Source organism: Chrysochloris asiatica, unplaced genomic scaffold (genome assembly GCF_000296735.1).
Source record: "Chrysochloris asiatica unplaced genomic scaffold, ChrAsi1.0 scaffold00220, whole genome shotgun sequence".
Taxonomy (NCBI): domain Eukaryota; kingdom Metazoa; phylum Chordata; class Mammalia; order Afrosoricida; family Chrysochloridae; genus Chrysochloris; species Chrysochloris asiatica.
The window spans coordinates 3,829,934-3,844,654 of NW_006408738.1; the positions used below are offsets into that span (position 1 = coordinate 3,829,934).

Here is a 14,721-nt window from a genome sequence, read left to right on the forward strand (position 1 = left end):
GCTCCTGGAGCAGCCGAGCGTCCCGGACTAGAAAGTAATGGATTTCTTGCTTCTGCCACAAATTCCCCCAGCTGTGGGCCTTCCAACCTTCTAAGTATTCCTTTATATGTGGGTCAGAGTTCAGGGACCATCCCCTGAGCCTGCTTGGTCAGGTATTCTGTGTTGTTGTTGGCGGAGCTCTATACATCTACCCGATGTGCCATCTTGTTTGTTCTTGTTGGCTGTCTTTTGAATCTTGGTTTCCCTGGCATACTATTATAAAATAGATACTTCAGGGGTAGAGCAAGGAATAGCCAGAAATATCACCATAGAAAGCTTGTAAGTCTATCTTCTGCCTATAACTGATTGGAATACCTAAAATGGGGCTACAACGTGCCAAGTGAAGGAAGGAGGCTTTCTGTGGAGCCTCTACATTACATGAGACCATAGGTGGAATCCTGAAACCCATCCAGAATCTTCTGAGGTGGGAAATTTCCACTGGAAAGGACAAGCAGACCAGCCTGGAGCGGCTAGAAGAACAGAAGATACTTCTTGAAAGAAAGACCAACAGGAAATATACAAAACAATAGCGGCAGTCCGACTGACTACTACAAGAACAAGCAAGTTGCTTGCCCAGAAGACATCAGGGCAAGTGGTCGGGTCCCCTAAGGGAAAACCCTCTTCCAAGACTAAGGCTCAGTGAGAATACATGTGCAGACACGTGCTCTGACTGGTGACCATGTTGGTCACCGATAAGAGGAAGTGAGGGAAAAGAAGCTGTGAGCTAAGTCCAACCATATTCAACAGACATCTGTGAACCTGGGTGAAGACCTGGTTGGCCAGCAGTGTGGCAAGACCTGGGGACTCCTGGGCCCAGAATCAGTGACATAGCCACTGAGGACTAGGTGGAGAATGAAGCGTCCAGCTGATAAGAAAAGGCATATGCACAAGAACACCCATACGTGCAGATAATACCCACTTGACCTGGTTTCAATGGCTGGATGATCAGAGCTCAACTAGAAGAAAGGAGAGGAAAAAAAGAGTAATCTGATACAATTTGATGAACTTTATTACTGGATGCAGTAGATCAAAAGAGGGAACAAATCTTTACAGTGAGGATCCGTCCCACGCCCTTGATACACAGGATAGATTGGGATGGGCAACTTGGACATTGGCTACCCAAAATGGGGGGCTATAGAGGCAAGATGTGACTGGCTTACAATCTTTGATGAGGAAGCCTGAATCCACAGGGCGCGGAGGAAGGTAGAATCTCCACTGAGTAGTGTCCAATCTGTCTGGGCGGGGCTGATGAAAGGAGATGGGGATAGCACTCCTGCGGTACAATAGTGAATAATTACTATCCAGACTGACTGTGAGGGTTGGAAATGTAAAGGTAGATGTTTTGTAGCAAGGAGAGGGGAGTGATTAACTTTTCAGTCTAAGAGCAGAGGTCCCTGGACAACAATGGAGAAGAGCGGAGTGTGGGACCCTACCCAGGGAAGCAGTGACACCAGAGATGGAGGTAGAGACCATGATGTGGAGAGATGGAGCAGCTGGGAACTCTAGACCCAGAGAGGGAGAGGGCCTGATGACCGGGGGAGCAGGCTTGCAGGGTATACCCTTTGGTTGGTTGATGATGCGTGGAGGGGATTGTAACCATGGCAGTGAAGCGATATACGATAGTATGGATGTAAAACTAATGTTCTCCCATGCAAACTATCACATAATTCACAATAAAATATTAAAAACAAAAAGCCTAGCAATTGCCATTCAGATAATCGCTATGTGTCCAGGACTCGTCCACTTCTTCTTCCTTGTCATCCTTGCTGTCTGTTGAAATGCTTCGGAATGAAGAGGAGGGGGTGATGGGTGGGATCACGGTGAGTAAGGCTTCCACTGCTATGGCGTGGTGGAGTTGACACGTTCCCTCGGGACACTGAGCTGGACAGGGTCAGTGAGAGCTTCAGCTGAGTCTTCTTCAGGGACTCCTGCTCTGGGCGGGCAGCAGCTGTCATGAATCTATTAATGTAACTGAGGGCAGCATAGGTTGGCTGTTGTAATTCTTGTTTTTCTAAAATGCGTTGGGTCAGTATCACGATGCTCAGAAACCAACTCGGGACAGGATGGCTATGAAGGAAATAAATAGAATGTGGTGAGGAAGAATGAAAATGAGGCCTGCTTAGATAGCGCAGTCAGAGAAGGCAATGGGAGTAGTTATCTTATGCCAATTAAAGCACGCAGCAGTCAATGCTTAGAAGTGTTCCTTCACAATGCTGCGGAAGCTTTAACTCAGTAGCTAACCCAGCAGGTGTGTGAAGAAACCTTTGGTTTCTGTACTAAGTAGAATATTATGGAAGCAACCCATCAGTAAAGTAAAGCTATCCTGCCTCACAAGCTAGTAGTCTAAAACCAGATATGTAAAGTTTGCTTCCAAAGGATAGGAAGAATAATGTTGTGGCATAGGATGAACCCAGCAGCCCGCTCCTTGGAAACCCTGTATGGAGTTGATGTGAGTAGAAACTGACTTGATGGCACTTAATGTTAACAAGGATAAGAAGAGCAGACAGTGAAGGACCCTTAAAACAAGGTCTCTAAAGGCTTGTTGTTGTTATGAGCCAGCCGTGGAGTCAGTTCCGACCCATAGCGACCCTGCACAGGGTTTCCAAGGCTGTAAATCTTTATGGAAGCAGAAAGCCTCGTCCTTCTCCCACAGAACAGCTGGTAGTTTCGAACTGCTGACCTTGAGGTTGCCAGCCCAATTCGTAAACACTACGCTACCAGAGTTAGGCCAAAATTTTCTTATCAGTATTGTTACTTTTCTGATACCTAATTAAAAACCCAAAAGATCAGAAGTTTGGGAGGCTCCACTTTGAGGTATTTCTACCTCAGAAACCCTGTACAGGGTTGCTGTGAGTTGGCACTGACTCCACAGCACACAACCAACCAAGATTTGTACTGAGAATTGAGATAAGTGAACAGTTTCCGCTGGGCTCCATTGGAGCTTTCTACCTTCTCTGAGCTTTTGACAGGTGTTGGTGTTGGTGTTGTTATGTGCCGTAGAGTCGCTTCCGACTCATAGGGACTCTGTGCAGGGTTTCCGAGGCTGTAAATCTTTATGGGAACAGAAAGCCTCATTTTTCTCCCACAGAACAGCTGACCCTGCAGTTAGCAGCCCACTTCGTAAACACTATGCTACGTGCCTTTATTGGCACTGTGACTCTTTACCTGGAACAGACATGCTCTTATCACTGCCCCAGCTGAGAGTCCAGCTCAACAGTGCTTCTCTCAGGATTCTCTCAGACCTTGGCTGTGCTCCAAGACAGTGAGAAGAGACCTTATTCACATATCTCTACTTAGATTATGGGGCGTTTGGTTTCCTGAAGTGAATCACAGGCACCTCAGTTGCTGAGGACCTTCCAGGGTTATTTCTTAGGAACCAAAGGCAAAGGAAGAATTGCCTTATTGAAAATAACTCGTTATCCTTCATCTACTTTAAGCGAATCATCAGCATTCTATCATTTACTTGTCTTTATTGAATTTGTTCATTTTGGTCTTCCAGAATGCCACTAGGCAGAAATCACATATGTCAGTAGCTGCCATAGCTCATATGGAAGGAATAGAGGTTTACTATGTTGTAGACTAACTTTCTTCAAAAATACCCTTTTGTATAGGCTTCATAAAGAAGATTAAAAATACCCTTTTGTACAGGCTTCATAAAGAAGATTAAGCTGTCACTTGCATAGGCTGTAATTTGGTGTGTCCCAGCATTCTGGATTTCTGAGTTTGTACAATTAAAGAACCACGATGTAGACTTGGTATATTACCTAAAGAATTGAATTTTTATTTATAGCATTTTAATGAGTGTAAAATTAGAACAATCCTTGGACCAGAGAATTCCCAGTGCTTTAATGGTACTGAAGCCCTTGTAGAAGTTTACCCATAGTAGAAGAGAGGCTTCTGATATGCTTCCCCCCTGGTGATTATGGGCCATGGAGTTGGTTCTGGCTAATAACAACACCATATAGTGTTCCAAGGCTGCAAATCTTCACAGGAGCAGAAAGCCTCATCTTTCTCCTGTGGAAGAGCTGGTAGTTTTGAACTGCTGCCCTTGAGGTTAGCAACCCGATTCATAACCACCATGCTACCAGAGCTCCTATACCTTTCCCCTTTTCATTTCTATTTGTTATCTGTAGAATGAGAGCATGGTCCAGATGGCTTTTGCTATTAATAATTCTTAACTTCTGATATTTTCTTGTCTTGCTATTCTTGAATTTTTTTCTTATGATGGTAATAATAAAACATGGGACTTGTTAAGTGCCGTCGAGTCGGATCCGACCCATAGTGACCCTGAACAGGGTTTCCGAGGCTGTAAATCTTTACGGGAGCAGAAAGCCTCATCTTTCTCCTGTGGAGCAGCTGGTAGTTTAGAACTGCTGACCTTGTGGTTCACAGCCCGATTTGTAACCAGTAACTTATATTTTTATAGGCAATTAAAAAATGCATTTAAAAATTATTAATATATAAGTGTTTATTAACCTTGCTTGGACAAGTTTTTAGTTCTTTTGAAAAAAGATTAAAAATATATCAAAAGTTAAACTTTTTTTTTTTTTTTAAAGAAGTCAATGAAAGGATTCTATTTTGCAAAGCTGTACTATGAAGCTAAAGAATATGATCTTGCTAAAAAGTAAGTATTTAATGGTAAACAGGCTTTAATTTTATAAAATTAATGCTTTACCTCATGCTCTTTGTAACTGGTAAAACTATTTTATTCTTTCTTAGTTATTTCCCAGTGTATCTTAGAAACAAGTGTGTTACCCTCTCTTACACTAATGCTGTTAATGAGCCTGTAATGATGATTTTATGCATGCCTGCTGCTTGTTTATACCTAAGGCAAAAACTGAATTGTTCTGACTTAAGACACCTATCCTAAAAACTGTCTTGAGATAGAATAAAGAGAACCCTGCTTATAGGTTTGTTTCTTCCTGGTTAGCTGATGCTTACTTTACTCAAGAGGAAAATAGCAATGGGTACACATTTAGACTGTGATTACTGGACAAGAGAATAGCTTGTGTCAAAAGGGTTTTGATTGACTCAGTAGGTGAGTTCTTAAGCTCTGTCTCACCATTGGGATCAAGAAATGTATTGATCTGATTTTCTGACATTGGCTTCAAAACAGAAAATGAGAAGGAGGGTAACCTTTTAGCTGCATTGTTGGGAAAACTGAAAGACAGGTAAGAAAGGACAAGCCCCGTCATGTAACTAGCAGTGCTGGGGCTGCTCAGTCTTTGTTCCTGAATCAGGTGTGGACTCTGATCTAATTTCTCCTGTGACACCTCTAGGGTACGGGGGGCTTACTTGTTTCTTGTCGTTTAAGAAATAAAAATTGCCTGCATTTGGTTGTTTATCATAGTGATTTTTGCTGGACTCAGTGGAGTTAGAAATTGTATTGTTGTTTAAAAAGTAAATAAATTCTTTTAGTGGTTATTTGAGATAGGTATTTTTTAGTATTTTTGTTGGGATAACTTTAAAACTCTCCACTTTCTAATTTCTTTGCACACTGTTTTAGTGCCTGACTGGTAGCGTGGTGGTTACGAATTGGGCTGTGAGCTGCTAGGTCAGCAGTTCGAAACTACCAGCTATTCCACGGGAGAACGATGAGGCTTTCTGCTCCCGTAAAGATTTCCAGCTCGGAAACCCTGTGCAGGGTCGCTGTGAGTCTGCAACAACCACAACCACAGTGGGGTCAGGACAAAGCCGTTTCTGTGCTTGTGCTTCACGGGGGAGTAGCACTGAGCGAGCTTTGATACAGGTAGCACTCAGTGGTAAAATCAGGAGGCTGTCAATGAAGTGTGTTTTAACTACTCTGTTCTTTTCTCTGGGATTTTTGACCTAGCTTCATGTTTCAGTGTATAAATTGTTGTTGTTAAGTGCCAGAGAGTCGGTTTTGACTCATAGAGATCCTGTATAAAGGCTTTAAATTTTCTCAGGAGCAAAAAGCCTCATCTTTCTCCTTTAAAGTGACTGTTGGGCTCAAACCGCTGACCTTTTGATCTGCAGTCAAACACTCATGGTATGGAGCCACCAAGCTGCAGTCCCCCCTGCAGCCCCCCCACCGTGTATAAATAGGGCTAACTAATAATTACTGTGTCCTCTTGGTTGGTTCTGACTCACAGCAACTCTGGATAGAGTCTCCAGTGAGTGGCTGGTGGATTTCAAGTACTGATCGTGTGGTTAGCAGTCCAGTGCTCATCTTCCAGTGCCACTAAAAATTAAAGTAACAATGTAAATTAGTTTAGTTATTGCTTTGGTTCAGTTAGCATCTAAATAGGATCATCTAAAGGCTGACTTTTGTATTTTTTCAGATACATATCTACATATATTAATGTGCAAGAGAGGGATCCAAAGGCTCACAGATTTTTAGGTCTTCTTTATGAAGTGGAGGAAAACATTGATAAAGCTGTCGAATGTTACAAGGTAGGATTAAACAATAGTCTTTTACATTTAATCTCTAAATACACATGTCCAGAGTGACTATAATTCAGGATTTAAATATCTTTTATGTATAGTACTGTTTAGTGACACAATTTAAAACATTAAAATATTATTATTTTGGCCTAAAGTACACTCTTGAGGGGGCTTCAGAAAGTTGATGGAACATTCTGTTACCTTTCCAATCCATTTTGCCATGAACTTTTGAAGCCCCTTTGTATAATTTATGATTAAACTGATGAAGACAAGATGAATTTGGTATTCCATAAATTGTAAGTCTCGCACAGTCAAAAACGCTGTGTTTTGTTGTTGTTTTTTTGTCTCTGTATGTGATATTTGTTGTTTGGTATTCACGTAATAAAAGCCTCATTTTTGATTCATCACCAAAAAATTCCAGTATTAATTTTAACAGCATTGAAGTACTATCACCGTGTAATGCAGTGATACATTTTAAAGTTGGTGTGTGTGTATATGCTTGGTTGCTGGTCGGTGTCTTTGAGTTGGTTGGGACTCATAGTGACCCTGTGGACAGCGGAGGAAACACTGCCCGGTCCTGCACCGTCCTCACAATTGCTGTTTGACTCCATGTCACAGTCACTGAGTCCAGCCAGCTCATCTCTTTCGATGACCCAGCACGATGTCTGTCTCAGGGACTGGCCTTCCTGACTGTATCTCTGAAGTTGGAGAGTCCAGTGTTGCCAGAGTTTGCAAGGGGCAGCCCCTGGCGCATTCCGTGCCCCCAGCGTTTACACGCACACCAGGGCTTGGCTCATGTGCACCTCTGCTCAAAGGAACATCTTGGGTCTCAACACTTTAAACAGCTCTTTTGCAATAGATTTGCCATGTATAGTACAGTATGTATACCATTTGGTTTTCTGACTGCTGCTCCCATATGGGAGCACTGATTGTGGGTCAGTGCAAAATGAAATCAGTGACAACTTGTCTTGACTTTTCTCCGTGTATCATGTGATTTGGTGGTCTAGTAAGGATATTATTGTCTTTACATTGACGTGCAATTCATGTTCATCAGTAAGTACTTCCAGGTATATGCTTTGTTGTTGTTAAGTACTGTCGAATCGGTTCCTACCCATACATAGCAACCTTGAATAGCGTTTCTGAAGCGCTTCTGGTAGGCTTGAACCAGCGGCCTTGAGGATCCAGCCAACTTTGCAGCCCAGTGCATTAACCCATAGTGCCACCCTAGGGCTCCAGGATATGCTTTAGACCTCCTAATTTATTTTTTCTTTTCTGATACTAGCGTTCAGTGGAATTAAACCCAACACAAAAAGATCTTGTATTGAAGATTGCAGAATTGCTTTGTAAAAATGATGTTACTGATGGAAGAGCAAAATACTGGGTTGAAAGAGCAGCAAAACTTTTTCCAGGAAGTCCTGCAATTTATAAACTAAAGGTAAAAAAACAATAACAAAAATCCCCCTAACACAATACCTAATATAAAAACCATTGGAGGAAACAACGGACACCTGTTTTAATACGTGAAGTTTAAATTCCTTTTTGTTGCAGATCTTAAAGCTTTTTTATACACATGCTTCCTGTAATTTTCTTATTTAAAAAATTGGAGTGTTTACACTATCTATTGTTGTTGTTGTTGTTAAGTGTGCACTGTTAATATGCTTTACAAATAGTGTTTTAAATGATTATTTAAGGCTTTTTCTTTTTACAGCCCAAACAGCTCATGGGATTTGGTTTCTTGGTCTGAAGGTGTTGAGGGTTTTGGTTCTATGGGGCGTCCGAGGTGACTGATCTAGTAGTACACTTAGTACGTCTTTTCTGTCTCCTAGCTCATTGCATCGTGTCTTAACTCGGGGCCCTCAGTGCAACACTGGGGCTGCTAACTCTTTGTTCCTTAATAATGTGAGTGTTTTCTCCTGTTTTGGACTTTGGGACCTTCGCATGGGGCCTTAAAAGCTTGCGAGTGGAGACCCAAAGATCTCTGTATATGGGATGAGATTGACAAGAGCACCTCAGAGGTCAGCTCAGAGCCTTCCAGGGCAGTGAGTTGATGCTGCTCGGGGAGGAACAGCCTGGAAAAGGATGATGAGGCTGGTTACCCAACTTGAAGAACGACCTCACTTCAGTGATGTCATGGTGGAAAAATGCAATGAAAGGTTTCCACCAACTCTTTAGAAGTCCCTTATACAGAACATTGAATCGGTGAATATTTTTAATGTGTATATTCTAAACAATAAAATTAAATATTTTAAAAAATGGAGAAAATAATTACCATCACTAGAAGTTATAAAGTACTGTGCAGAGTGATTCTGTATAGTGTTCATCCAGTCGACCCCAGTGGGGTAGCCTTTCAATGATTAAAGGCAGGAATTTGGCATGGCAGTTTATGTATAGAGACAATCGTGTGTCTTTTTAGCACGTAGATTCCGGTACCATAACATAGAGCTGTTTCCTATCGCTACAAAGCTTTTGCTCTTGCTGCCCCTCTCTCCTGTCACCCCTAACCCTTAATACAGTTTGCTATTCATCTGTACTTGGGTCATTTTGAGAAAGTTGCTTAAATGAAATCCTGCAGAATATGACCCTGTAACTTGTTCTGTGTGCGCACAAGTTGTGGGCATCAGTACTTCGTCCTTTTGAATGCTGAGTATTCTGTGGTATGGATGTGTACAAAGTCTGTTTAACCATTTACTTTTCAAGGGGCCTTTCCAAATACCCTTCCCTACTGCTTAGCTGTTTAGTGTGTGGGCACAGAGAGAGCAGAAGACTCAGTAGCAACTCCAAAGTAGATGTGGAGAGGAGGGAGAGGGATTGAGTCAGGTTTAGGGGGACAGAGGACATTTTGAGGGTGAGGACTCTGATGGTGAGCATGGACTAGGAGGCTTAGGCTTCTGGTGCTGACTGGGGTGCACGGGGATGTAGGGCATACCTGGTAGTTTCTGAGGCCAATCTGAGCAGCCATAGACTTGGTACTAATCCCATGTGATTCTTTCCACTTCAGGTTTTTGAGGGTTAGTTTATGGGCTGAAAGTTATTGTCTGAAGGTGATACATCTGATAGCAACTTACTAGCGTTAGACATAGTGACAACCTTTACATATTTCAACTGGCACAAATGTCTCTCTAAATTATATATATTTTTCCTTTAAATAGGAACAGCTTTTAGATTGTAAAGGTGAAGATGGATGGAATAAACTTTTTGACTTGATTCAGTCAGAACTGTATGCAAGACCCGATGATGTCCATGTGAATATCCGACTAGTAGAACTGTATCGGTCAGATAAAAGACTAAAGGACGCTGTGGCCCATTGCCACGAGGCAGAGAAAAGCTTAGCTCTGCGTTCAAGTCTGGAATGGAATTCGTGTGTTGTGCAGACCCTGAAGGTAGGTGAAGCTGTTGGACCTCTACGGTTCTGTATAGATAGCCACTGTGTATCCTTTTGTATTTGAGCACTACCTCCAAGACTTCAATAAAGTTTTAATTTGTGTAGAGCGATTATGAAATGAAAATTTTAGGACAATATTTTCAGTTTTTTACAGTAGGCAGATTGTAGAGATAAATAAGATATCTATATCTATATAGTGTTAATTACTTATGAGATGTAAAAATCAGTATGGTTCCATAAATGTTATGTTGTTGTTGTTAAGTGCCGTCGAGTCGGTTCCGACCCATAGCGACCATGTACAGGGTTTCCGAGGGTGTAAATCTTTACGGGAGCAGAAAGCCTCATCTTTCTCCCGCGGAGCGGCTGGTAGTTTTGAACCGCTGACCTTAAGGTTCGCAGCCCGATTCGTAACCACTACACTACCAGAGCTCCTTTTAGGTTTCATTACAGAAACAGAAAAACTGAGAAGATACTAGCTGTCCTCTGAAGGAATTATAAGCAGGGTTAAATTAATTTGAAAGCATCAAATAGTAAATTTTCTAGGATTTGATAAAGCTTTGTAACTAACTGTTCTTTTCTGCTAAATAGGACTATCTGGAATCTCTACAGTGTTTGGAGTCTGATAAAAGTAACTGGCGAACAACCATTAGAGACTTTCTTCTGGCGTATGCTAACCTTATGTTTCTTACACTTTCCACCAGAGATGTGCAGGACTGTAGGGAATTACTGGAGAGGTACGTTCACGTGACTGACTTGAGAGGGTTTTCTGTGTAAAGCACAGATATTCTCTTGCCATGATTTGTTGAGTTCATTGATCTAAACATCTTTGTCATTGTTCCTTGTACTTAAGGTTTGCATTCAGTATGGTGAACTATTTGGAAGGAATCATATTTGTTATTGAGGATATAATTAGTTTGGAGAAACTTTGATTTCCAGAGAACTCTTAAGTTTAGATTGGTACAAAGTTATCCTTATTGTTACATATTCTGGTTTAAAAACATTTAATTTTTTGCATGTTGTGACTCCAGACAGGATCCAGAGAGAGGAGTTCTGCGATCTCTTCTCTGGGTTTTATGGAGACTTACTTTACCCTTTTGTGTTAGCTTCTTAAGGCACTGCATCGCCCTTAAGAGGGCACAAGAAAGGGCGATTCGGCATTAGTTTCCTGAGGTTTTCTGATTCACTGTTTCCCACACTCCCTGTTCCAACTCAGTCTCTAAAAGCTCCCAGTAGCCCGTCAACCTCAGTCTCTTAAGCGCACTGGAAACCGCTTTTACATTGAACTAAGGCCATGGCACCTCCATAGATGATTGCAACAAATCCCCAGACTGACAGATGTCTCCATGTTCGAGCTGGATGCAGAATCCACCACAAAGTAGCTGCGGATCCGCCTGTCTTCTCCACGGACAGGCAGAAACTGCAGGCTCTGCTTGGACGTGCCTGATAGACAGCCAAGCTTTCAAATGGATATTGTAACTGCTATTCCAAGTTTTGTTTCTGGAAGTGGGATGGTAATTAGTCAAAATCATTCTAGCTAAGTCTGAGAAGAAACTTCATCTATTATCAGATGGAGAACTTTAGATGTACCAAGTATAAGCATTTAGCATCACTGAAATTTCAGAGAACATTGTTTTACCCTAGAAATGAGAATTTAGAGTATAATACAAGCGAGCATCAAAAAGCTGGTAAAAAAATATATATATTTTTTTAATTTTAGCTTTGATTTTAAAGTTTTTATTGTGAACTCAGTGATAGTTTACATGGGAGAACATCGGTTTTATACTCATCACTTCAATGCCATGATAACAATCCCCTCTTTACATCATCAGTCAATATTATTTGCTGCCATTCCCTTTGGGGTTTTTTTTGGGGGGGGGCGGTTCTGTGGGGAAATGTACAAAACAACACTCAGGAATATATAATAATTAAAAAACCAAAGGGCACATTCTGCAAGCCTGCCTCCTGGCCGCCACCACCCAGTCCCTCACTTTCCATGAGTCCAGAGTCCCCATCTCTGCCTCTATCTCTGGTGTCGCTGCTTCTCTCGATGGGGTCCTGCATTCCGCTCATGCTCTTTTCCCTTGATGATCCTCGGGTCCTCTGTTCCTGGACTGTTAAGAATAACTACTCCCGTATTTTTGTTACAAAACATCTACCTTTATAGTTGTGACAGTTGTAATTAGTCATGATAACTATTTCTCACTATTGAATCCTAAGAATCTTATCCCCATCTCTTTTAACCAGACCTGTCTAGATAAGATGAAAACTCTTCAGTGGGGATCCATTATCTTTTTTTTTTTTTGGTTTTGGTCAAACTTTTTATTTAGTATTCTGTAGTTGTTTAATTTAAATGGTCTTAGTGGGGGGAGGGGGGAAGGAGAGGCTCTTGCAGAATCCTAAGGAAATGTCAGAAAGGCAATATATGGCCAGCATTATCCTTTTATTTTGGGTACTGGGTGAATAGCACTTTCCTTACTTAAGCATCTATCTCAGCTTTTGCATTCTGAGAGCATTGAGATTTCAGTTTGAAGACACCCTGAAATCTGTGAGTAGCAAACCCAACACCACCCTTCTAATATCTGGCTTGTTTATTTATATAGGCAGAATGATTCATCTCTCCATTTCAGATGGCTAGGTGTCTGTGGAAGATCTTAGTATTGCCTGCCTTATTTACTGGGAAAAATCGAATAGGAACTGGCCTTCAGGGACACTTAAGCGAATTACAACACTAGTACACAAATCAAGTCATACACATTTAACATTTGCTTATTGAAAGCAGTGTAATAAAGTCAAATAAAATTAAACAGGTTTTGCTTTACTTTTGCTTCACAAGAAACATAAAAATTATGGAGGAGTACTTAACATGAAATTTTTTTTTAATAACACAATTTTTCCTTTTAAGTGTCCCTGGGTAGTTATGACAGAATAGGTTCCACTTTTTGTTTGTTTCTTTGAACAGGGATTTTGGTCCAAAGTTTTGTTTGTTTTCAGTAATTGCTTCTGCCTCCCCCTCTATCAGAACGGCTTCCTCCATGACCACCTCTTGGTGCTCCGCGGCTTGAACTGCTGTAGGAATCACATGGAGGAGGGTACCCACTTTCCATAGAAGGGGGAAGCCCTCTTGCTTGTCTGCCAACCTGATTACGATCACGTCAGCAGCTTGAGTAACATTCACGACTTCCACCATATCCGTCTCGTGAGCTGCTGTAATCATCATAGTGACTGCTCCACCATAAGATGGCGGGGCCCCTCGTGTAGGTAGAGCACTGCGTGAGAGACCATAGCTGTCAGGAATCTCTGGAGGAACCTCCACTTGGATGGTCTGAATAGAGACCATAGCATCTCTATCACTATAGCCTCTGGATGGATAGTCATCACGTGACCTTAATCATGATATGTATAATCTCTTGGTGGTGGTGCATAATCTCTTGTATCACGAGAATTTGGGTAATCACTGCTTGAATAGCTATCTTTAGTGGAATAGCCATCATTTCTTGGGGACAGGTACACATCTCAACGAGAGGGCAGGGGTTCCCTTCTTGGTGGTCCTCCATAACTATCTCTTCCATGGGATACCGGGGCTCTACCTCCCATTCCACTGCTACTGTGAACTGGTCCTGAAGGAGCTGATCTTTTAGGAGGAGGACCACCATTGCGTGGTGGTGGTCCTCTTTTTACTGGAAGTGGTCCCCTGGAAGAACTCTTGATAAAATTCATGGAATAGCCACCATCATCCATGTGTCCCCCCACGTGAAGGGGGTTGCCTCTGCTTCTTGGAGGTCGTGGGGGTCCACGCCTGCCACTTTCAAATGGTGGTTTAGTGGCTTGTTCCACCTTGATAGCTTTCCCATCCAAAGACTTTTCCATTCATATCTCTGGCTGCATCTTTGGCATCGCTGGGCTTTCAAAGGTGACAAAAGGAAATCCTCTTGATTTGTTGGTTTCACGGTCTTTCATCAAGAGTACTTCCACAATCCGTCCATATTTGCCAAATACTGCTTCCAGGTCTTTTACATTAGTTTCTGTATTGAGCCCTCCAATGAAGAGCTTTCCAGGGTGGTTGGCTTCAACCATTTTCCCCCAGTGGTGAATGTTCGCGAAGTGACAACCGTCTCACCAGGAGGTGATTCGTTGCTGCTAGCGCTGCTACGCAAGCCCGTTATCTTTTTTTTTAATGTTTTATTGTGAATTACATGATAGTTTACATGAGAGAACTTTTGTTTTACATTCATTCCATCGTATATCATTTCATTGCCTTGGTTCCAATCCTTTTCATGCATCATCAACCGACCAAAGGGCATATCCTAGAAACCCGCCCCCTACACTCCTCCCCCCCCCAAGTCTTCCACACACAGTTCTTCTCCCTCTCTGGATCCAAAGTCCCCAGCTGCTTCATCACTCTACGTCATTGTCTTTGTCTCCATCTCAGGCATCTCTGCTTCTCTGGGTAGGGTCCCGCTCTCGGCTCTTCTCCGTTGATGGTCCTAGAGACCTCCGCTCCTGGACTGGAGAAATAATCACTCCCTTCCTTGCTACAAAATGTCTACCTTTGCACTTCCAACCCTCATAATCAGTCCTGATAACCATTATTCACTACAGTATCACGAGTTACCCATCTGTATTTCATTTCATCAGCTCCGCCTAGACAGATTGGATAGTACGCACTGGAGATTCTTCTGCCTTCCTCCATGCCCCCTAGTTCTAGGTTCCCTCTTGAAAGCTTGTAAACCAGTCACTTCTTGCCTTTGTAGTCCCCCCGTCCCCATTTGGGTATCCAGTGTCCAAGTTGCCCAACTGTCCATTCTTTGTGTAGAGGGGGTGGGAATGTTTCTTGCTGTAAGCATTTGTTCCTTCTTTTGAGTCACTGCATCAAGTTCATCAGATTGTATCAGCTC

The 14,721-nt window shown here is 42.2% G+C and overlaps 1 protein-coding gene and 1 pseudogene across 2 annotated transcripts in view; one reads left to right on the forward strand and one right to left on the reverse strand.

Annotated features, from left to right (window-relative positions):
* Nucleotides 1–14,721, forward strand: part of RANBP2 (RAN binding protein 2) — a 96,956-nt gene that overhangs the window by 20,341 nt on the left and 61,894 nt on the right. For both annotated transcript variants that reach the window (XM_006873036.1, XM_006873037.1), the window contains exons 2-6: nucleotides 4,596–4,663; nucleotides 6,342–6,453; nucleotides 7,727–7,879; nucleotides 9,594–9,824; nucleotides 10,415–10,560. In XM_006873036.1, the coding sequence (XP_006873098.1) occupies nucleotides 4,596–4,663; nucleotides 6,342–6,453; nucleotides 7,727–7,879; nucleotides 9,594–9,824; nucleotides 10,415–10,560 (710 nt within the window). The remainder of the gene's footprint in view (nucleotides 1–4,595; nucleotides 4,664–6,341; nucleotides 6,454–7,726; nucleotides 7,880–9,593; nucleotides 9,825–10,414; nucleotides 10,561–14,721) is intronic.
* Nucleotides 12,814–13,900, reverse strand: LOC102828599 (annotated as a pseudogene).